The 22660-nt window shown below is 40.6% G+C and overlaps 1 protein-coding gene across 1 annotated transcript; it reads left to right on the top strand.

The window, feature by feature from the left end:
* Nucleotides 1-235: 235 nt before the first annotated feature.
* Nucleotides 236-20883, top strand: nr6a1a (nuclear receptor subfamily 6, group A, member 1a). The gene is made up of 9 exons (XM_026342398.1): nt 236-284; nt 9167-9397; nt 10990-11045; nt 11937-12097; nt 12837-13067; nt 13486-13740; nt 14860-14981; nt 15070-15222; nt 15862-20883. The coding sequence occupies exons 1-9, from the start codon at nt 269-271 to the stop codon at nt 15990-15992; spliced, it is 1356 nt and encodes a 451-aa protein (XP_026198183.1). The 5' UTR covers nt 236-268; the 3' UTR covers nt 15993-20883.
* Nucleotides 20884-22660: the final 1777 nt, after the last annotated feature.

Genomic DNA, 22660 nt, shown 5'->3' with positions numbered 1-22660 from the left:
GATAACCCCTAGCTGTCACTGGACCTCAAGCCAAGCCGTGACCCCTGGGGCTTGAACTCTGTGGTCATGTGACAAGGCAGTAAAGTGACCAGTGGGTGCTGCACAGCTCTGTCTGTGGTCAGAGAGGGGCAGGCTGTTGAGGAAAGAGGTTGCTGGGAAAGGAGAAGCAGAGAAAGAAACGCGAGTCATGAGGCAACCGGGCCTGGTGGCTTTTCTTTAGCCCAATCCATGCTTGAATGGGGTCCAGGCAGACTGGGAGGAGCATGAAATGGATACATGGGAAGGTAAGGGAGGCTATCAGAGGCTTTCTTTGAATGTGCTGTACTCTTATTTGTGAATGGTAAAGGAGCGCTGTGTGTGCTGTTAGGAGCTAGGCAATCTGTTTCAGCTACTCTGTGCTGATTTTGTATTTTTTGCTTTGTACCATTGTAGGCTGGTTTCTGTGTTGTTAATCCACCAAAATTAGCTTCACCTCCAAGCTGTTCTGTGGGATATTTAACAAATAACTCAACGTTTCCTTGGAATTACTAATAACTAATTTAATAAAGGTAGAGTAGTTGTAGATGTCTGCTGTATGAGTAAACAAATGCTACTCTGCTTTTAGAAGTGATGGGATTAGCCCTTTGTACTGCGAATAGTTAATGATTTTCTGGCCAGGCTTAATGAGCAGAGACATATTGCAGCTTTCCACAGCATTCACTGCGATCTATGCCTTCAAGTGTTTTGTTTTTGTTTGTGCAGTGACGTATTTCAGTATGGTCAGGGTATTGCACAGTGCGCATCCACGTGCATTAATCTTTGGTATGTGGCTGCAGGTTTGTCCACAGTCAGCATTGATATGATGGATTATCACTTTGCAGAGAGTACTTTGACACATTGCTAATTTGTTCTTCCACTTTCTTTGCCTCTTTCTTGTTTTAGCCTCTTATAGTGTTTTGACTGGTGTAGTTTTACACAGAGAGCACTCTTTCAGATGCAGGTGATCTTTCCTTGAACCCTGCTGATGATGCTCTTCCCAGATTGCTTTTAGCTTGTCTTTTTTTGTTGTTGTTGCTTCATTTAGCTTTTTACATGAATTAGCTGAAGTGCTAGAATAAACTAACCTACCCAGTGCCAGCCACCCATCCACCAAACAACCCCCTCCCTCCTTCACCTTTTATTCCAGGATATTGAATGTAATTTTTTTTCCCTCGCTCTTAAGACATGGTCCTATGGCAGAGTAAAGTGAATCACTGTGGTATTGTGTACTGCTTATCTTGCTGTGTTTGTTGATTGTACAGTTCACTCAAATCAGTTTTTACTTAATTTACTAATCTGTGACACAAAATCCATACTTGTCGAGTTTAAAGACAGCAGAGGAACTGGTAGTACGCCATTCATTAGATATTTTCTTTAAGGACTCTGGTGAAGCATGTGGAGGAACCATGTTACTGTATTCGCCCCCTCCCCCCTCATGTTAATCCCACAGCCAGTGGCCATGTTGGTTGTGCTCCAGCTGAAGGAAGGTTAACGCCACATTTCTGCTGCTGTAATGTAACACATCATGTAAAAGCTTTAGGAAGACCTTGTGTTCCGATGTTGCTCTGTATTTTAGAAAGGCTGTAATAACTAGTCTTTGGAAATGAAGCACTAGAGGTAAATAGAGTATGAGAGGCTGTTTGTGTGGATGTAGATGCAGGGGGACAGAAGCAGTGTGAAGATCAATAGTAACTGTGGGGGTGGTCAGGAACTCCCATGACTCTGTAATGCTGCCTATAAATAGACCATGACAAGCTGCTCATTCTAGTCGGGCATGTTCCTTTTTCTTAATTTCACTGAAACATATACATCTCCCTGGCCCCAGCCTTGTAAAACCAAACCTTCAAGTCTATCATGTTGCAGATCTATGTCTTTCAAGGGTGTGTTATTTCATGTGCCCCTGAGCCCTTCCCCCCAGCACAAACATGCATATACACATAAACATCACAATGCTTAAAATCGAATTTACTTCTCGTTTACTTTTAGAGAGCTATTATGAAAAGCTGAACTGATGCAAAACAAGCTGCACATATCTAATTGAGAACATTTCACTCTATTTTGGTTTATCACATGTGGGAAATATCAGTGGGAGTTTCTGCTGCTCTCTGGGAAGTCCCCCTTAACCTGTTAATACAGTGGAGACTTAACATTCATTAACAGCACTTTTGTATGAGTCTCTATCATAAAGCCTGGGCCATAAAACTCACTGCGTGGTTCATATCAGCATATGCTGGCTGTTTAGACACCACATAAAAAACACAGTAGCTTGGGGCCAAAATCCAGTTCCATCAAAGCAGATGTTTAATGTTCTGTAGAAGAAATGAAAGAAGGAACTAGGCTAAAACAGGGTTGTCTCGCATGACTTATTTCTATAAAGTTTTTCCTCCTCAATGTACGTGTGACAGAAAGAGTATGTATTACACAATATTTATAGCACAGAAATAAAAACAGACAAACCCTATTTAAACCATTTTCACGTCTATATGCATCTACATGTAAAAGTATGGAAGCCAGTCATACATCAACTTTTATAATGGCAACTATAAAAGTTGTGCATTTTTGGCATAGCACCAGTTCTATTTAAAAACTATTAAACTAAAGGTCTAAAAGCTTTTAGATGTTGGTTCATCAACACCACGCCTTATTACTAATACAACCTGTGACATGTTACACTTAATTAAAAGCATTTAAATGACCACTTAAGATACAGCTGAGACAGTTGTGCAGACTCCTACAGTCAAGGTTTTTTTCCCACATTATTTAACAAAGTAGAATTGCATGGGGCTGGCATTAGCATAACATTAATGTGTCACCTATCTTTGGTGAGGTTTACCCCATGCTACTCATTCAGCCTTTAAGCCTCAGTGTATATTATCAAGACATCAGTGTCAACAGGCCACCATTGTCTCGTGAATCAGCTCAATCTGCAAGTGCATAGACGCAATTTTACCAATTAGCATCACTGTGTGGGATCCAGGAATACTGGATCTGAGAATCTAGAGTATCTTTGATGTCTTTAACCTCTGTAAATATGTTAACTGTATGTCCATGTGCATACCAGTCGTAGTCATAGTTGTAGCTGGGGAAGTGGGAGTAGATAAGTCATTCTCCCCTTCACCCCCAGGTAGGAGAGATAAGTTTCAGAGCAGTTGAAGAGATATGAAGAAGAACATGAGGAAGAAAGGCAGAAAGAGACGAGAAGGAGGGAGGCAGGGTGGCTGCCTGCAGCGGAAAAATACTGCAGATTCCTCCAACCCCCGCTTCTTGGTCCTTGTCTCAGCTGGGAACGATTGTGATGGAAGGCCTGAGACAAAACCTGAAGAGAATACCCCTTCATCAGCAGGCCTTGTTGTCCTCAAAAGGCTGCTGACACTTTACATCAGCCTTTGTTGCACTGTTTGTGGACAATAGGGAGATTTGGCCACGATACATCTCTATTCTCAGCATGTTGACACTCAGATAGATGGTGAACCCTGGGCATCTTTAAGACAGACACCTTGAATTCTCGTAGCAGAGCATTAAAAAGACAAACTGCTAACTTTAACTTTTAACAGCTTAAAAAATGAATTTTACACAATTTTCCTTTGAGCCATATGAAACAATCATTCCTCACAGCTCGACACGATGCACTTCTCATTCAGTTATCTGTGGGAAACAAGAGCCCTGTTTGTCTTTGCCACTGACCGAGGCTTAAAATGCTCGACTTGCATTTCCTGGTTTGTGTTAAAGTTTGGAATGAAACCCAGGCTGACCCCTGCAAAACAATGCAGCCTTTAATGGGCCTTAAGGGGGAGGTGAGGGGGAGTGTCTGCATGTATGGGGTTGACAGAGAGCACCAGGGTTCCAGCACCCAAGCTACAAAAAGAAAGAGAGGGTGGAGTTCAAGACAAAGTCATGTTTTATCATCACCCAGGGGGATTTATTACCTATTCATATCTATTTTAATAACTTCTTTCACCAACAAAAGTCTTTTTGTACACGATAAATATTGCACTGAAACTTCTAAATGTTCCAGACCTGTTTGAAATTCTTAATTCATTGTGGGAACAGTTCTCCAAATGCAGTTATCAAAATTAAGAAATTCTTTATATATCGCTACTTTGCTACAAGGTAGGACAAGCAAAGATGTGTGTGATGCAGCTACAGTGGTAAAAGAATGAAGATTAAATGTGTACTTTAGTGTTGCATTTCATTAAAGTTCGGATTTTACGATTTTAAAAAGGTTGCTGACTTTTTGTTCCGGTTGTGCACCAAAGCCCTGAATTCCCTGTAATTTCACCAGTAGCATCTGTTTGTAGACTTCCTGCCTGGTGAACACCCACATATTTGAAATGCCACTATTCAGTTCCACAGTAACACAGGCTTTAAAAGCTCAGCTCACACTGATGATGTCATCAAGCATGACATCACTAAGGTTATTTTTTTCAGACTCTGACAATTTGCAACTAGTAGACAGATCATCATATGGTGCAATTGCTTCTGGCTTCATAGATAATGTCAAAACATACAGAAATCTTCTGTTGTGTTTCTGTGTTCTTTAAATTCTGTGTTCTTTAACTTATCTTGAATTTGGCAGATCACATGACTTTTCCTCCTCCCCTAATCAAATACTCACTTAAACTGATGAAATAAAAAACAGCAGGTCTGAGAAGACCTGATTTCTGAATACAGTCTGACCACAGGTCGGCTGCTATAATAACTCATCTAGTAATTATTATGTATTTATTTGTAGTGGATCAGATATGACAACTAAAATTCCTGTTTGCCTGTGCCTTCAAGCCAGAAACTGGTTTCTTAGAAGAGATGTTACTGGCAGCTGGCATTTTTCAATTCTATGAGAACCACAAGAGAAATTCCATCTGCTTATATTGTATCTGCGTGGAGACAAAAATCTCATGGGCAAACATCTCGAAACCTACCACTCCATGCAAGCCTAAAAATCTGTCTTTTCAAAATACTGATCAAGTGAACCTTTGTACACGATGCCATTGTAACATTTAGCAGTCACTGAATTCCTGATTTATCACAGCACTGAATTCAAATTTGCGATACGTCAAAGAGTTTGCGTCATTATGGAAATGTTACCAGACTTAGGGTCAAACATTAAAATCAAGTAAAATCCTTAAGAATATTTAAAGGAGGGGGGATGGTGAGGGGGAGGAGCAAGAGTGATAGGACATGACACACTGAGATCAAGTGTGTGGAAGGTGTAAATCAGCCTGTTTATATGGTGGCCATGCACTTGAAAGACAGGGTGATAGATTTAGCAAATAAGAGCCATTGTGTTTTTCCTCATTGTAGGAAGTCAGGCCTGTCACATGCGGTGCCAAGTGAAATATATGGTTTTAATGTGTTCTTTGAATGAGCCGAGCAAATGGCCAGCTTAGGGGCTGAGGATCCAAACCATCGTTTATTTGATCTTCGAATATTTTATGATGCCACAGACCTTCATAATTTCTCGTCTTAAGCTTTGAACTTACAGTAAGTGTTAAGGTGATCACTACAGGAAAGTTAAGGGCCAAAAGAGCTCTTTTGCATTGTGAGGAGTGTGGTCAGAAGGACAACAGTTTGTTGGGTCTTTCTCTAGTAAGGCGTCACGCTGTTTTATTAGAAAGCTCTAGTGACTAAAAAGCTCTTTACTAAGGCTTTAGCTGAATCTGTGCTGAACTGCCCCTCAGCTGACACTTAATAATGCTGTGATCTGTGTCACACAGACTTGACATCCAGGAGACTCTTGAAAGTTAATACAAAGAATTTCTATAGTAATATAATAGTTTGTATCTGTGGGTGAGAGGATGCATTAAACCTGCACTGTTTTACTACTGGCAACTATGAACACCTACATGTAGATTCAACTCATATGTATCAGTGTGACTAAAAACTGTAAAACATCTGGCCTATTAATGAAAGTGGTGTAACTATTTAGGACAACCATCTGTTTAGGGTTACACATATTTGCATCAAAAGTCAATCATGGTCTCAATTGTCAGTGGTTTCTGATTTGATCATGAATTTAGAAGAGATAATGTAATAATATAATAACTGCATGGAAACTGAAACACGTTACATACAGTAGGATTTACTGCCCAATTACACTGCTTGTTTCTGAGAGAACCCAGTGGCATTTTAGCATTTTTACTGAGCATCAGATGTAGGAAAATAAGAATTCACAAAAACCTAAACCTAAAAATGGAAACAAATGGTTCCCGCTAGATTTCTGTGAAATAATCTATTTTTATTTAGTTACTGCATTAATTGCAGAGCTGAAACAATTTATCAGCTATTGTCTCAAATGATGTTACATATTATTCATCATTGATATTGTGACGTTCCAACAAACACATTATTATTAAAATCAGATATAAAATGAATAACTATGTAAATAGCCAATATTTTAATGTAACATTTTGACATCAAATGACCTATTGATCATGAAATCTGCAGATTCAAACGAGTCAGTAGGTCATAGCATTGCCTACAGTTGCACAGACCACCCAACCTTACCAGTTATTAATTAAAGCAAACATATCTGACATTGTATCTCTATAAAGTTTTAAGGTCATGCTGCTCTTTAAGAAATGATTAGCAAAAAGAGTCAACAGTGCAGCAAGGGTGTTCCTCTGACTGGAAGGACTCTCTCTTCTCTCAGACTTGTCTTAACCTCTGCACCATACAGAGTTAATCATCCAAACAGTTAAATTCTAATCCCAGGATGGGCTCACCGTGTGACGCCGCATTGTCTCTGTACAGTATGGCTGCCCCAGCAATCCTCTGCAGGCTGCAAACTTAAACCTCACACTATTTAAATGGTAATCTGTCTCTGGGCTGTAGATGTCCTCTATTCACCATTCATTATCTGGGAGAGGCTTTATGCCAAGCGCCCCCACCCCCCTCTACCTCCCTCTAATTACCTTTAGTACATGAACCCTGCAGCTCTCTATGAAAACCCCCTCTCTCTGGGAGGCTTAGCTCTCAGCTCAGTCACATGCCTCTGATGAGCTGCCCCTTTAAATTATACACAGACAATAGCTTAATCCTGCTCATTTGAATATTAAAGATTATGTTACTATGGCCTGTTTATTGTCAAAACATTGGGCCTTTAATCAGCGACGGGTGACTCGGTGAACTGCTGACAACAGTCACAATATCAGGTTCCTCTTAGTCCTCTCCCACAAGGTTCACAGTATTAGCTTGCTGTGCTGGACTCTTCAACAGGTTCAAGAGTCGTTTGAATTCTTGCAGATTTGATGACACATTTTAAATTTTTTAAATTATTTGTATTTTAAAAAACGTTATTTTTGAGTTTTAGCATTTTACATTCTTGTTGGGTATGTTCTTTAGTTTTAATTTTTAATAGATGATTTCAAAGATAATGGAGGATTTTCTCTGCCTCACTGCAGCCTTGACATGTTTCACTTCTGGTTCTTTTATTATATAACTTCTCTTCACATAAGCATCGGTCAGTCAGATGAAGGAGTTAGTTGATAATTGTTTTAGGCTTGGAATGTGGTTCCCCCTCCAAGACCAGGCGCAAGCCCTACTGCTACGATGCATTCAGGTCCTCTGCTTTACACTTCTGAGGAAATCTACTTGTCTGCTGCCTTCACTGCTGGCTTCACAACCACACAATCCTGTAGGAGGGTACACTGTATAGCTTTTCTGAACAGAATAGAACAAAATAGACTTTCTTGTCATTGCTCACCAGGAGGTAAAACAAGAATGATGGGATGTCATTTAGATTGTTTTACATTAGTCACACATCCAAGGTTTTTTTTTACCTGCTCACACCTGCTATGCAGTTGTCCTGTGGTCTTTCTTTAGCAGCTCACGACTGCTGGCAGCCGGCCGTTCTATTTCCTCTTCAGCCTGTGATCACACACCTGCATGAGGCTTTCATCAGCTGCTCAGACATGACAACAGAAAGCTGGATTGAAGAATGAGTCAAGAGCTCACATCATTTTATTGTTACACGAGTTGCCATGTACCAAAACTTTGACAAATGCAAGCTATGTATTAACAGTTCACTCAAGTGACAAAGGGGGAAATGTTGAAATTGAAGTACTTTAACGTTTATACGGCCAACCTACGTGTGCTCAGAATAAAAAAAAAACCTGTCCCTTGTGACTGCAACTAGTCAGGCGATGCAAAGTGAGGGTACTCTCTCCAGCTGTATGCTGCATAAAGGCTGTGTTGTAGAGGGCCTCATAACGTGTGTGTGTGTGTGAGTGAGAGAGAGAGAGAGAGAGATCAAGCTTAACACAGTGGACAGCAAAGAATATCTGCTGTGACTTAATTCCCAGCTTCATCAGTAAGTTTGATTATGTGCATTTTGTAGCCAGGAGGTAGATGGGGGATTAAGAGAAGAAATTCTGCAGCTTCCAGACTGCTGTCTTTACAGTTTGAGTGCACCTTTGTGATTAGTTAAACAGCTTCAGAAGGACGGTTCCACAATAAGATCCATCTCCCTTTGATCCTCTCCCAGCTCCGTCACATCTTTATGCTCTGCTATGCGTCCCCGTGTAATTTCAAACCACCAGACTTAGGCACATTTTTTTTTTCTCGCTATCTGAACGTCCTCGTCTTTCATGGTCAGCAAGCTGCCAGTCTGTCTTATAAACCCACATCAGCATAACATCAACTGCTATTTTTAATGTTCCTTGTTCAGGACTTCCTGTTCTGCACTATGTCTGTGACCTGAGTCCCTTCTCCCTCCAACTTTGGCCTCCTTAACATGATCCAATATGTAATAATAATGGTTATATGTCTACAAAGTCATGGAATCTTCATGTTATCCCACTGTTGTTAAGAGGAGAGACTGTAAGCAAATCAGTCGTGTGGTTTTAACTTACTCCTCGTCAAAGATCCTGAATAAAACATCCACAAGTCGCCCTGGCTCTCCATCCTGCAGCCTGTTACACCTCCACTTTCACAAAATGAAATTTAGAGCTTAAGAATCCTTTGGATTAGTCAGTGCCTGGGTAAACACTTAAGCCCCAACGGCCCTCATGATCTCAATTAAAAACTTATGCCTTCAGCGAGATTTTTGAACCCACTCTTTTTTTTTCAGCTGACTGCATGAATTAGTGCAAAGAAGTGGAGGCTAAATTTTTAAATCCTTCCCTTCTCTCTTCCTTTTCTCCCTCTGCAGATGATCCAGCTGACCAACGTACTTGCCTTATCTGTGGAGATCGCGCCACAGGCCTGCACTATGGCATCATCTCCTGTGAGGGGTGCAAGGGCTTCTTCAAGCGCAGCATCTGCAACAAGCGCGTGTACCGCTGCAGCCGTGACAAGAACTGCGAGATGTCGCGCAAACAGCGCAACCGCTGCCAGTACTGCCGCCTGCTCAAGTGTCTGCAGATGGGGATGAACCGCAAAGGTAAAGAGTAGACACAGGTTTGAGTATGAACCAACAGTTAAGATCAACAGGAACTTTCTCCATAAAACAAGACTTAAACATTACACAAATTTGCACATAAATCGAATAATCTATTGATTTAAAAATGATTAAAGATGGTGATGTCTTCAGATTCTGCTTTTTTTTTAAGTAACCGCACTGTCAGTATAAATCCCAGAAATGACTATCAGTGTTAAAAGTGTAAAATACTGTTTACGTCATATTTTAAACAAAAGCAAAACACATTCTTTTGTTGAAGAACAAAAACCAGAGAATATTGCAATTGTTTGCTTGACTCTAACTTAAATGTTTAATTATTTAGTTAGTTATTTAGTTACTCAGAAATGTGACCAGTTGTTGGAGCTCTGCTTAGCTCTTTGTAGAACCACACTTTGGCTCAGGTACTATTGTTCCCCTGTTTTTCTTTATAACATGTATAAATAAACTAAACCAATAAATAAAATACAATAAGTATTTTCTGTCCACTTCTGTCTAGATACACAATGTGGGCGGTTGCTCCAAGTCATAACTATGTTATTTTGCCTTTGTGGACAAATATTTAATATTAGCAATATCAGCCTGTACTTACCTAGTAGATGGTTGTATTATCATTAAAACTGTCCTACTGATAGAAATACTATCACACTGCCTACAGTTTATATTAGGTTTTTTATTTTTATTCTTTGGCAGTATGGTTAAGCTAATGGATATGTCTACCAATCAGTTGAGTCACACAGTAAGAGTGATTCTTCCCACACTGACTCTAACCTTGGGATTTATAAGACCTAAAATACCTCAGTCAGTAGTACAGAGGCTGAACGGGGTCAAGAACAACAACATCTTGATTCAATCTTTAAAGGGTTAAGACTTGCCCCTTTTTTTTAGGCTCTAAATGAACCTACAGTACTCCACTAAGAAAACCATAGTTTGGATTTTGATGCTATTGGTAACATGAATATGTATAATATAAGTTTGATTGGTCTGTTAAACTTTCAAAATAAATATAATACATTTTGCGTTTAGAATTAGCATCTGCAAGATCCGCAGAATTAGCCAGTGCATTTTTCCTGTGAAGTTTAGCGAAGTAGAAATAACTCCAGGAAAATACTAAGCAGATGTGCTTAGTTATTTACCACCTGTCATTCTACCAATGCATCTTTGTACTTGTCCTCATGCACATTTAGTTCCATGTGCATACACTGCCTTCTAGTGGACAGGAATCACCAGTGACCTTTCAGTGCTCCCCCAGCTGGATGGTCTCATTTAACATGATTAATGTCTCAAATATTTAGATCAAGCTTATCTCGACATATCAAATACATTTACTTAACTCCAGTTTTTTTTTTTTCTGTTCCCATGGATCAGAAATAATAAACATGTCTGCCTGCCAACAGAAACAGAAAAAAAGTTATAATTAGAACTGAAGAGAAAAAACACCTCATAGAAATAAATTCTGTAAAACAGTGTATTAGTTCCAGCCACTAGGTAGAGCTGTGATACTAGTCTTAGTAGTTTTTTTTGTTTTTTTTGTTAATGAACTGAATGCAGATTCATTCTTTCTCTTTGTTGTTCAGCAATCAGGGAGGATGGAATGCCAGGAGGGAGGAACAAAAGCATCGGGCCTGTTCAGGTAAATCACTGACTTCATGTTCAAGTGTTGCTTCTGTGACCCCCTCCCAGCTCACAGCCACTCTATTACTCTACATATTATCCCAGCTTGACCCCATCGTCAGTTCGCTGATTGTAAATGCATTCACAGCACAAACCATTCACTTAAATAACACATTGCTGTAATACTAAAGATTTGGGGCGTAGCGATACTCATGAAGTGTTTAATGAGGATGAGCCCTGACCTTGTTATAGAATCAGTGATTATTTCTTATTCTTTGCCAGTGTCATTGTTAACACTAGTGAGAGAACACATGGATCCGAAACAAATGTGTGGCACGAGGCTAAATTACCACTAAACCACTATTCAGGGAAAGGGATGTGGTCAATTTCTTCCAGATCAATTCAACAAGTCAACAAAAAAGAAAAGCGAGCTTCCATTAAAAGGTGTCTTTATTTCTAAACCCTAATTAAAGGAGGACCTCTCTGTCATTAATATGGAATGAATTGCTGTTTCACTATATGTGCTGAATTGATAGGAATGAAAGTGAACTGACCCCGGCCACAGATATGAGACGCCACATTTTCAGGCATGCTAATGCCTTTCAGAACGGCTTTTGTCTGTGTTTTCTCACTGCACGGACCTGCAAGAATGTTATTATTTTGGCTGTGTGAGTATGTGTCAGTCAAATACACACAGACACATACCTGTTTGCCTCCTTTATTTATTTCTCCAGCCCCCTGTTTCAATTGTGTGATTGCGTCCTTGCTCTTAAGCATTTTAGTGAAAAGCAGCACCGCGCTAGTCAGCACTAACCAAATGAACTGAAACACATTTTGGTGCCGTAAGCTCCAGAAAAGAATCCAACCCCTGTTTGTGTGTGTGTGTGTGTGTGTGTTTCTGTGTTTTTAGATAACAGAGGAAGAGATCGAGCGAATCATGTCAGGGCAGGAGTTCAAGGAGGATGCCCCAGAGCACACCTGGGGCAACAACGGTGACAGCGACCACAGCTCTCCCAGCAACGGAGCCTCAGAGGGCAACCAGCCGTCACCCGCCTCCACTCTGTCATCCAAGTGAGTTGTTCATCTCATCCACTCAGCCGCATAGCGCCAGCACTCGGCCCATCATTGAGATAATGAGCCGGCCGTGACAGTCTAACACCTCATTCCCATTTCGCCAAGACTTGAGTTAAGTTATTCATCAGCCAAAGAATGCATGAATATGCAGCTCCTCAGGCTTGGTGATCATCGCAAAAACAAAGAACTTGCAGCATTATCTGCTGTTCTAGCTATGGAGACAAGCGCATTGTCTATCTGCTCTCATCAAGGACAAATATTGTCTAGGTTACTCGTATGATGGTATTTATTTTAGTCTCTTTTTGTATAAACATTAGGTTTATCGCAGCAGCATGGCAGCTATTCAGAGGAATCCTTGTTTTATCTAATTAAATCTGAGCCAAAATGAACAACAAAAACACAATGCCTGGGCAGCGTAGGTGTTGGTATGTGGGCATAAAATAAAGTTTTGTCTACAAGTTTCTTGAAGAATTACCAAAATTTTAATCAGGAGGAGAATGGAGCTGCAGCACTCTGTCCTGGATAGAGAGTAGAGGTTAAAGGAAAACTAGCATAGTGCAGGCACAGGAAGCAGAGAGCCTTGTTCTTCCTGAAGACACGTATCAAACACATCAATCACTTTATCTTTATCTGACTATATCTGTAAGATGGTAAACACGTGTTTGTCTAAATGCGAGACTAAAAATGACCTCATATGGTGACGTGTGTGTAACCTTTGCTGTCTGTGTGCATCTAGTCGCTCTGTGGAGATGAATGGCTACACGGCAGCCCTCAGGGACCAGTACATCAACACCTCCATGTCCACACACTACCAGCTCCTGCCTCACCTGTTCAGCTACGCAGCCCAGTCTGGCCTGCTGGCTCCTCAGCCCCGTAGCCTCTACCCACAGTCCCACCCACTGGTGGTACAGCTGGTGGCTGCTGAAGATCTGGCACCTCTGACTACACCTATGCTCATAGAAGATGGGTGAGACAGTACATCCAGAACACATTACAAGTTCACACTGTGTGGATTTCTCTCCAACTTATGAAATTCTAGGTTTGGCCTCCACTGTCACACTTTGGAATATGTATAAAAGTGATTTCCCAGTATGTAATATGCTTCTAGTTCTTTAATGATTAGATGATAGCATGGGGTGCTCAATCCTAGTCCTCAAGCCTGTCCTGCTTGTTTTCCAAATGCATGTATTTTTCAATCTCAGAGTATCAGTGCAATGCATTAAAGCATGGGCATGGTCACGGTCACTTTAGCATTAAATAGTTCCTTTCATGTTATTGGTGATTTTCAGTGAATACAACAGATCTGGTTGTATACAACAACAAAGATTTCATGTCATACATTCTGTATTCTTCCACTCATCCTTCATTGTTTTTGTGCATGCCAGGTACAAAGTGACCCAGGTGGAGCTGTTTGCCCTGCTCTGTCGCCTGGCGGATGAGCTGCTCTTCCGTCAAATCTCCTGGATCAAGAAGCTACCATTCTTCTGCGAGCTCTCCATAGAAGACTACACCTGCCTGCTCAGCTCCACCTGGCAAGAGCTCATCCTGCTCTCCTGCCTCACCATCTACAGCGCCCAGATCTTCGGAGACCTGGCTGACGTCACAGCCAAGTACACGCCGTCTGACGATGAGCTGCAAGGGTAAGTGGCAGAAATATTAGAAAGTTTAGTCTGAGCTGCAATTGGTGGTTTCCCTACACAAGTTCACTGCAACTTGGATATGATGATGGTTTATTTTGGAAAATATGTAAGTATGTGGTAAGTTTCACTGCTTTAAGTCAGCGGTTCACTAGCTGTCCATCAATGTTAGCAATGACTAGTTATGTTTGACTTCTGATTTATACAGAGGAATGACTGAAGAAAATATCCTCATTCATATGTGTTGGTAATATCTCGGCTACAGTGACTCATATCGCCTCCTACCTCTCTTTTGTGGAGCCATTAACATACACAAGAAACTAAGTACTAAATTTATCCTGCGTGGGCGCCTCTAATTCAATATTTCACTAAGAAGCAAGGTGCCTATGAGGAATTAAATGTTCCATTTTGCAACAACAGTCTTGTACAAAGGCGAGACGTTCCACTCTGTGAGTTCAGTATCTCTAAAAGGTTTGATGTATTTTTCCCTATCACAGCAAAGAAGCTGTTGTTTTTGGATAAATGCCAGTGAAGCGGTCCATGAACGGGAGGACTCCTCAAGACAGAGCTGTGGCTAGCACTGTCTGGCATGTGAAATGCATGCATGTCCCATGCTAGGTTAAATGTGTGGATGGTTCTCTGTATTCAGACCAGAGTAATTTGACCTCATAATACACATTCTCCTAATGTGCCTTGTAGTTCTGCAACTTTTGTTAGATTGCCAGTAGTTAACAGTGGCAGCACTAAAGTTTATGTGAGAGATTAGAGCTATAACAGCCAGAAAGACAGGGAACTATCATTTGATGAATGGAATTAAACTTTGTGGGTCTTGCGCCTTTGAAAAAGCAGTGGGATCAGTGAGAAGTTTGTTAAGCACCTTCAGTAGATCTGACATGTTCCCTCCCTAATATTTGCCGTGTTCATTGAGGTGTAGAAGATAACAGAGTTAGGGAATTTTACAGTTTTTAATGATGTGCCTCTCAGTTTCATCACAGTGGAGTTTAATGAGAACATGCAGACAGTAATCTAAAATGTATGTTTTTAATATAAAATGATCTTAAGTCTAGCCCTGAAAAATACGCTTGATGCATTATTGATAATGCATTGTATCTAATTCCTCAGCTTCAGTGAGGATGGGATGGAAGTCATGGAGAGGCTGATATATCTGTTTCGTAAGTTCCACCAATTGAAGATCAGCAATGAAGAGTATGCCTGTATGAAAGCCATCAACTTCCTCAACCAAGGTAACAGCAGCGCTTTATGATTACTGAAGCCAAGCTTTTCTGTCTGCTGTATCCCCATGTGACTCTCTATTGCTCGTGTGTGATTCAGATATCAGAGGACTGTCCAACATCTCCCAGCTTGAGCAGCTGAACAAGCGCTATTGGTACGTGTGTCAGGACTACACAGAGTATAAGTACCCGCACCAGCCCAAGCGCTTCCCTGAGATCATGATGTGTCTGCCAGAGATCCGCTGCATCGCAGGTAGGGCCTTTAAGTACTGTACAGTACGGTGGTTAGTACGTGTTATGTGACAATTCTTCTTTTTCCTTCAATATGATGAAAGTGTTGGTAACTTCAGAAACGGATTTTGTTTCACATACTAACTAGCTGCCAGGTTACGTAGCCAGTAAAATAGCTCGACCAGTGGAGGTTCGACTCAGCCATTGTCCAGTGATGGAAACATTTTTGTACAACTATAACACAATGAACCACCGTTGCGGCTCACCACATAACTCCATTTGCATCTACTTTGTTTATGTTCAGGGTGTTAGGTTGTGAACGCTGTTTCATTCATCGTTGGCAGAAACATTCTGGCAGCTTTAATAGCGTGATCCCCCATTGTCCTGGTTGACTCTTAATTTGAAATATCTGCATCAACTTTATTGTCAGTAATTTAACATGAAGAAACAAGAATGGCAAAGTAGAATGAAAATAGCTCCTTAGAAACTGGACTACTGGTAAGGGAATGTGAAAGCAGCAGAGCATGATATGATTCGATGAATGAAGGGGATTTTATCAGCCGTTATCAGATTTATTCATGAATTCCCAGTATGTCAGTAGAAACTGGACTGAGCTCAGTTTTTTATCACCTGTGTTTACTATATGTTTCGCTGTTTGCAGGAAAGCTGGTGAATGTCCCTCTGGAGCAGCTCCCCCTTTTGTTCAAAGCTGTCTTGCACTCCTGCAAATCCAGCCTGACCAGCTACAGGACCGGCCTGTCACCCTGCATCACCACCTCTGGCGGAAACTAGACCCCCGCCGCGCGACCCTGCAAGTCGAGGAATTGGTCCCCCCTCTTATGAATGTGACAAGCAGCTAGTTTGTTTTTTTGTACCTTTTTTTCTTTATATATTTATTACACGACAGAGCTGAATGTATGCTGATTTACACTGTGCACATGCTTCTGTACAAAACAAATGCTCATAGATGCATTGGTCTTTGGAGTTTACAAGTGTGTATCCAGTTTTCTCAATGTGTCAGTGGTGCCATTGTTAGAGCTAGACTTTAAAAGAGTTTATTTTATTCAGCGAGGGCAGATAGACACATAACTGTGTGTGTTTGAGACTACCTCAGGAAGATGCTATTGCTATTGTCAGGTACCTTTTCTTGCTGTTAAATGAACAGCTGCCCAGTCTAAAACCAAATCCCTGTGTTGCTTTAGCACCTCAGTAAGAGATTGAATGTTTAAAGAAGCAACACACTGAAAAACAGTGTTTTGTTACACTGAAATTGCAAAATGAATGAATTAGCAGCTTTATCTGTGCATGGACTCTCAGACATCCTGCTTATGGGAGGCAGTTTTGTCAGTTGAACATTCCATGAGTTAAGTCGTTGGATTTGTCGGATCATCGTTGATGGAGGAGCATACGGGTATTTTTTACAATCATTGACTGGGGGATGTAAGGCTTAATTGCAAAGGGAAGGGAAGCATAGCTAGGTTTGCTTTATTAGTTTTATTGTTTTTCTTTTTTGACCAAAGTGTTATGCAATGCTTTTTTTCAGACGCCCATTAATGGGTAGGGAGCTGACAGCTCCACAGAAAAGATTTCTTATCAGTGAAGGATCCGGATAAGAAATGAATCAGTCTGTGTCATAGGGGAGAACCCTCTGCTGGACAGACGTGTATGTCGCCAGATTTCATTCTAAATGCTGCTAAACGTGCACATTCTTGGGCACACTTTTATGCATAGAGCAGACGTGACTCCCCGTCTTTGCTCTTCCCTCTGCTTCTCTTCAGACAGTTAGGTTTTAGGGCTCTGATGCCTTAAGTGCCAGGGACTTACTGAAACTGTTCTTGTCGACACATCGCTCTGCTCGGTTCAAGTGTTAACCTCCAGTTCATCTGAACCCGCTGCAGAGCACTCGCTTCTGTTAACTTATGCAGCATCCAGCTGATTAAACCCCACATTGAAAACCAGTTGATCCATTAAGAAGTCCTGTTGACCAGTTTTCGAGGAACTTGAACTGTTTTCAGGTCTTGCCAGGTCCAATCAAAGTTTTGCACAGACCTAAGTCTGGTTACAGTTCAAGTCAGACCTGGCTTACATGAAAGGCGCATTAGAAAGTCCAGACGGCAGGTCTTCAGGTTCAGATTTAGTCATCAAGGTTTCACTGTAGTTAAGGTTGGTCCAAAAACCAACAAATGCAATGTGTTTGATGAAGTGACTTATTTGGGCCTTGTCTCAGTGAATCTAGGCTACATTTAGAGAATTTAGGTGACTTACCTCTGGCTTGCATATCTTCTGTAGCAGATATGCACATTGTTTAAAAAAAAGCCATAGAAAATGGTATTTATTTTTGAAGTATGAGATGATCATTTCAAACCGCTCGATGTGTCTTCTTGGACTCAAGTTTTTATCTGTTTCACAATGTACGAACAATTTTGAAATGCCGACAAAATGCAGTCCTCGCAACAACTCTCTCTTTTTTTGCACACGACGGTGAGGTTCAGAGACCTTGTCCCCTGACCCGTGCCCACTGCCCACCCAGTGTGTTCCTCTCTCCCAGGTCCCTGCCGATCTGGATCTAAACAGGGTAAAGTGAGTGTTATGTATTGAATTCAGGAGCTCCTCAGTGACCATGCTGATGTACTTGTAGTATTAGTAGACATAGGTTCTAGGACATTGTAGGTCCTTTGTAGAAAATGTGTTTTTCTTTTCCACTTTATTTCCCTCAAGGTCCCCACCCCCCTTCATTCAGTGAAAGTGGATGTAGTTTGAAAGCGAGGCACACAGGGTGGATTTTTCTCTTGGCATTGGTGATGGAGTGAGAGGCAGTGGCATTCTTAGAATGTTGCGGCTTCCCTCTCTCGTGTGCAGCCTTAACAAGACTACCACCAGTCCAACGCAGTGTTCCTCACTTATCCTCTTTTCATCCTTTGATTTTTCTACATTTTCATGTACCTTTGTAATTATTGTGAATGTTTTGGGTTTTTTGTTTTTTTTCATGCGGTTTTGTGGGACTGAAGACAACCCTTATCAAATGAACTCATTCCTGTCCGCCGTTGTTTATGAAACAAGTATTAGTCGGGCGACTTCAGCCCCATTTATATGGACAGAGCTGACATTATATATTCCTTAAATAATTTTACAACGCAGATGTGATGTTTGGAGCCACTGTTGCCTCTGAAATTGAATCAAATAACACTCCTTTTCTGCCACCCTCCTCAGAGCAGCTGACATTGGGTATGAGGACAGTACAGTGTCCCTATAGTGTAAAATGTACATCATTCATCACACAGGCTTCAGAGGTTAAAAGTCATTTCATTAAAATTACAGAATCCATACTGAAGTAGTTTCTCCCTTAATTCTACAGACGCCTCCACTTAATTCTGAGTGGACGCTTCTGTGCCAAAAAGTGTAGATGTAAAACCTGGTCAGATGAAACAAGGTGAGACTCCACGTGTAATTTGATTGTAATTTTATAGAACTGGCTCTTTAAACCACTAGATCTCAGGGATAGATATTTACTTTGTATGTAACAGAAGCCTGAGTGAGGTGATGTGCCAGACTAAAGGAATCCTCCCCTTGAAAGCTTTACCACTGCTGAGACACCACTACGATGGAGTTTGATGACAGATATTTCAAATATATTTAAATAAGCCGTCACGTTTTGCTGTCAGAATGTAAAGAGCAAGGGCTTTTTGTTTTTCTCTAGAGCTGCTATTTTGCACTGATGTTTAACAATCCTACCTGTCTGTACAGAGACAGTCTGCTGTAGCGCGATGCAGCTAACTGTAGCCCAGAAAGGTTCAGGGTGGCCGACAACCGAGTCGTTTCATCTCAGAGTAACTCCAGGAATGCACATCACAGACTGCTAAGATCAGACAGTGGAAGAAGATCTGAAGGAGGATTTTTTTTTTTTCTCGTATCAGCAAATAATATCAATACAGGCGTAGGCTAACCACCTTAAAAACAAAACCTCACCACAGCTACCTTACTGCCACTGCTCTGACTCTTCCTGTAATGTTTTGATACATATATGCAACAAAATGTTTTTGCTTTCTTTTAATTTTCTGTACTTGTGTTTTTGCAGACAAGGGATGTGTCATTAGCAATTTCTGTATTGAAACTACCTCTTTATTTGTCATCATGTTACTTTCATATAGGTGATTTTTTTGTCTTATTTATTGGTTTCATTGCACCAATGTCCTGTTACTTTGTGTCTCTTATTTCATTCTGTGACCTCAGATTTAATTTTTTTTGGGTCTCATACTCCACAGACTCCCCTGAGCAGCTTCTATTCCTTCCAACCTGACGGAGAAGCTTGTCACACAGCGAGCTTCCTCAGTCGCTTTGTTTTTTGTATTAGTTTTATTTTAAACGAGTGTTTCTTTTATTTCATTTCAGCCGTTACTGTGAAGCCACTACCAAAGATGAAAGAATGTCTTGCTGCAGTTAACCAGTGCTTTATTTTCCTGTGTTGACCTTATCAGAATATGTCCTGTTATCCTGCGAATGCATGTTTGCTGTGTACCCTGTATTTACCACCTCATGATACGCCAGCGTGTGTTGTTTTTATCCATTGTGCTCATAATTGTTGTGCACTTGCAGGATGGTTCAAGGTAACATGGAGTTCATATCTGACTCTGTCAATGCTGCTTGTGATTGATTATCGGCTGAAGAATGTAATTGTGGTCAAAGTGACATCTCCTTATGTTTACATGTTTTCACTTGCTCGTGTGACCCTGATGCTGTGGCACGTGGCTACAGTCGCACTGCTGCAGTGTTTCTCACTGGGCTTGGATACACTGGGCTTTTGAAACGCAGACCTCATTTTTGGATGTGGAATATCAGTGACACCTATTGGTCCCGCCTTTAAAGTCACATTTAGTCACATAGGAGCTCCCGTCTTGAAAGGGTTCCCATCACTTGTGATGGGAAGTTACTTGATGTAACTTCATTGCAGAGATCTGAGCACAAAGATTCCACAGCAACAAATTATTTGGAACCATGAGGCAGAAACATGGAGTAGATCCTGCAGACATAGTTACTCAGTTCATAGTTGTTGAACTTTGACCTGCCACACCATAGGTATGATCTGGTTATAATATTTCAGGGATCTCTGTAGTTAATTTAAAAATGTAATCATCTCTAAAGTTGAGTTTAAAGGAGTATATTCATGGTTTTAGCCTTTCCTCTACCTTCTCTATGTAGCTGAAAAACTCCTACAGATGATGCAGTCAGGTGTTTTTCAGTTCAGATGATGTCATCTGAAGGAGTCCTGGAGGAGCAGGTCGACTAACACTATAAGCTTAAGTATAAACAACTAGATTACAGCATCTGAACTCAGTTGAAAAAGGAGTTGTTCAGCTAGAACCATCATCCAGTAATGCAGGAGTCGCTCACTAATTCCCTATAAGGGGCCAGATTGTCCAACCCTGGTGCTGTAACACTGTTGTACAGCAGCACAAGATGAGGAGAGAGAGTGAGTGGAAAGATTTTGACATATCTCAGGGAAGAACTAGATTTACACGCAATCATCGCTTGTGATCAGACAATTAAAACGCCTTCATGTTTTTCTCTTCAGAAATCTCGTCTGCTCTTGTTACTTTAACTACCTGTGAAGAATGTGATCTATTATGTGTTAAAAGCATGTTTAGAATGTGTTAGGTCTTGAAACCAAATAAATGTGAACGTTATGCAATTGTACACAGATGGTCCTTGATTTTTTAGTCCAACTTTGACTTTTCTTTGCTGAGGGTAAAATGATTGTGTAGAGTCATGTGATAATGGTCTGTTCAGTGATACTGAGCTTATTGAAGGAGGGTAAAGAGCTAGAAGCAGTGTGGAACCAAGTTTACATGTACTTGTCCCTGACCTGTGTCTCAGCGCACCGCAGTGCGAAATACTGTCATTACAATAAACATAAAAGGTGTGTTTCAGCCTGTTGTGCTGTGACAGTGATCTGTTTTAAACAAGCCAAATCTACTCACATACTGCAAGTCATAGACAGAACCAGTGGTTTGAGCTCGGTCTGTTAATACTTCCAATACACGTCATAAATCAGCTTGATTAAATATGTACATAATTATGAACATACAGTGTTAGGTTTAACCATCAGATCCTTGATTTTTATAATGATTCTTCTTAAAATATGTAATTTATTTGGCAGACTGTCATGTTGAAAGGCAGTATACATGTCATCCTGTTTTACTGTATGTATTGCTATTACGAGACTAGTTTTCAGCCTATTTATCAATTTATCAAGGATAAGATGGGCAGAAGTATTATCCATCTGCTGGTGAAAATAGATCTTAACATTGATTATGTTAAGATCTATTATATTTCAGAATTTTTTTTGGAAAGTCACCAACTTTTATTGACCAGAATGATTAATAATGTCAATAAAAGGATAAAACATCCAAGGGGGTGCATATTTTACACTGTTTGTCTTAGGACAGCGGGAGGAAGCTGCAGTAACCCAGAGAAAACCCATGCAGACATGTGAAGAACATGTAAACTGGACAAAGAAAGGCATCTGAACTGTGGATTAGATTAACCCACATCAATTAGGATGTTAAGAAACATTCATCAGAACTGGAGTCACTATGTAAATATTATGTCTTAAAATATTGAGAAAAACTGTTTCCACAAAGCATTTCTATACACATCTGAGCTAACCTGGGTAGTGGTTCAGTGACGTCAACTCGCCTTCCTTTGGAGGTCCTGTCAGTGCAAATGCTCACAACTAATTACTACTTATTGTCACTGGAATCCTCTTTATAGGTCTTTGGGTGTAGCAGTGTAACATCTTCGGATGGCAGCATCCAGGACAGATTCTTCTAAACTGCATCTGATTATGTTGTGAGCAGTGATAAAGAAACCTCGGAATGTTCTGTGGAGCCCCACTCCTGAACTGGAGGATTCTCCCTGACCTCTTCCTCCTTATGCTGTTACAGTGTTACACTATATTCGACACATTTGCTGTGGCATCATTTCTGGACTCATCAGACCACATGACCTTCTTCCATTGCCCAATAATTTGACCCTTCAGAAACAGATTAACATCTTGTGTCTTCCAAAATGTCTGTTTAAGAAATGAGAAGCTACTCACTGCATCAGTTATGGTTAAATAACTTGTTGCCAGCCTAAAAAATAATCTTCCATGCAGTAATTTTTCCAATGGGAGGCTCTCACCTATTTGCGTAGTTAAATTCAGGTGGTGACTTTTTTTTTTGACCAGGCAGTTTGTCTCTATTCTATATAACTATAATGTGTGTTGGTATTTTTTTAATCTATATTTAGCAGGTTAAGCTCTGTAAATGTACATGATTGACAGTCTGAGAGGAAAAGCACAATAAAACTTGTTGCACAGTTGTGTTGTGGCAGCATTCTAGATAACTAAAAATGTGACTCTGTGAGGTATATTAATAGCAATAAAACATATTTAAGGAGAAATATCTAAAGAAATTAACAAA

This window comes from Anabas testudineus, chromosome 9, assembly GCF_900324465.2.
Source record: "Anabas testudineus chromosome 9, fAnaTes1.2, whole genome shotgun sequence".
Lineage (NCBI taxonomy): Eukaryota > Metazoa > Chordata > Actinopteri > Anabantiformes > Anabantidae > Anabas > Anabas testudineus.
This window is presented reverse-complemented; position numbering and strand designations above follow the sequence as displayed.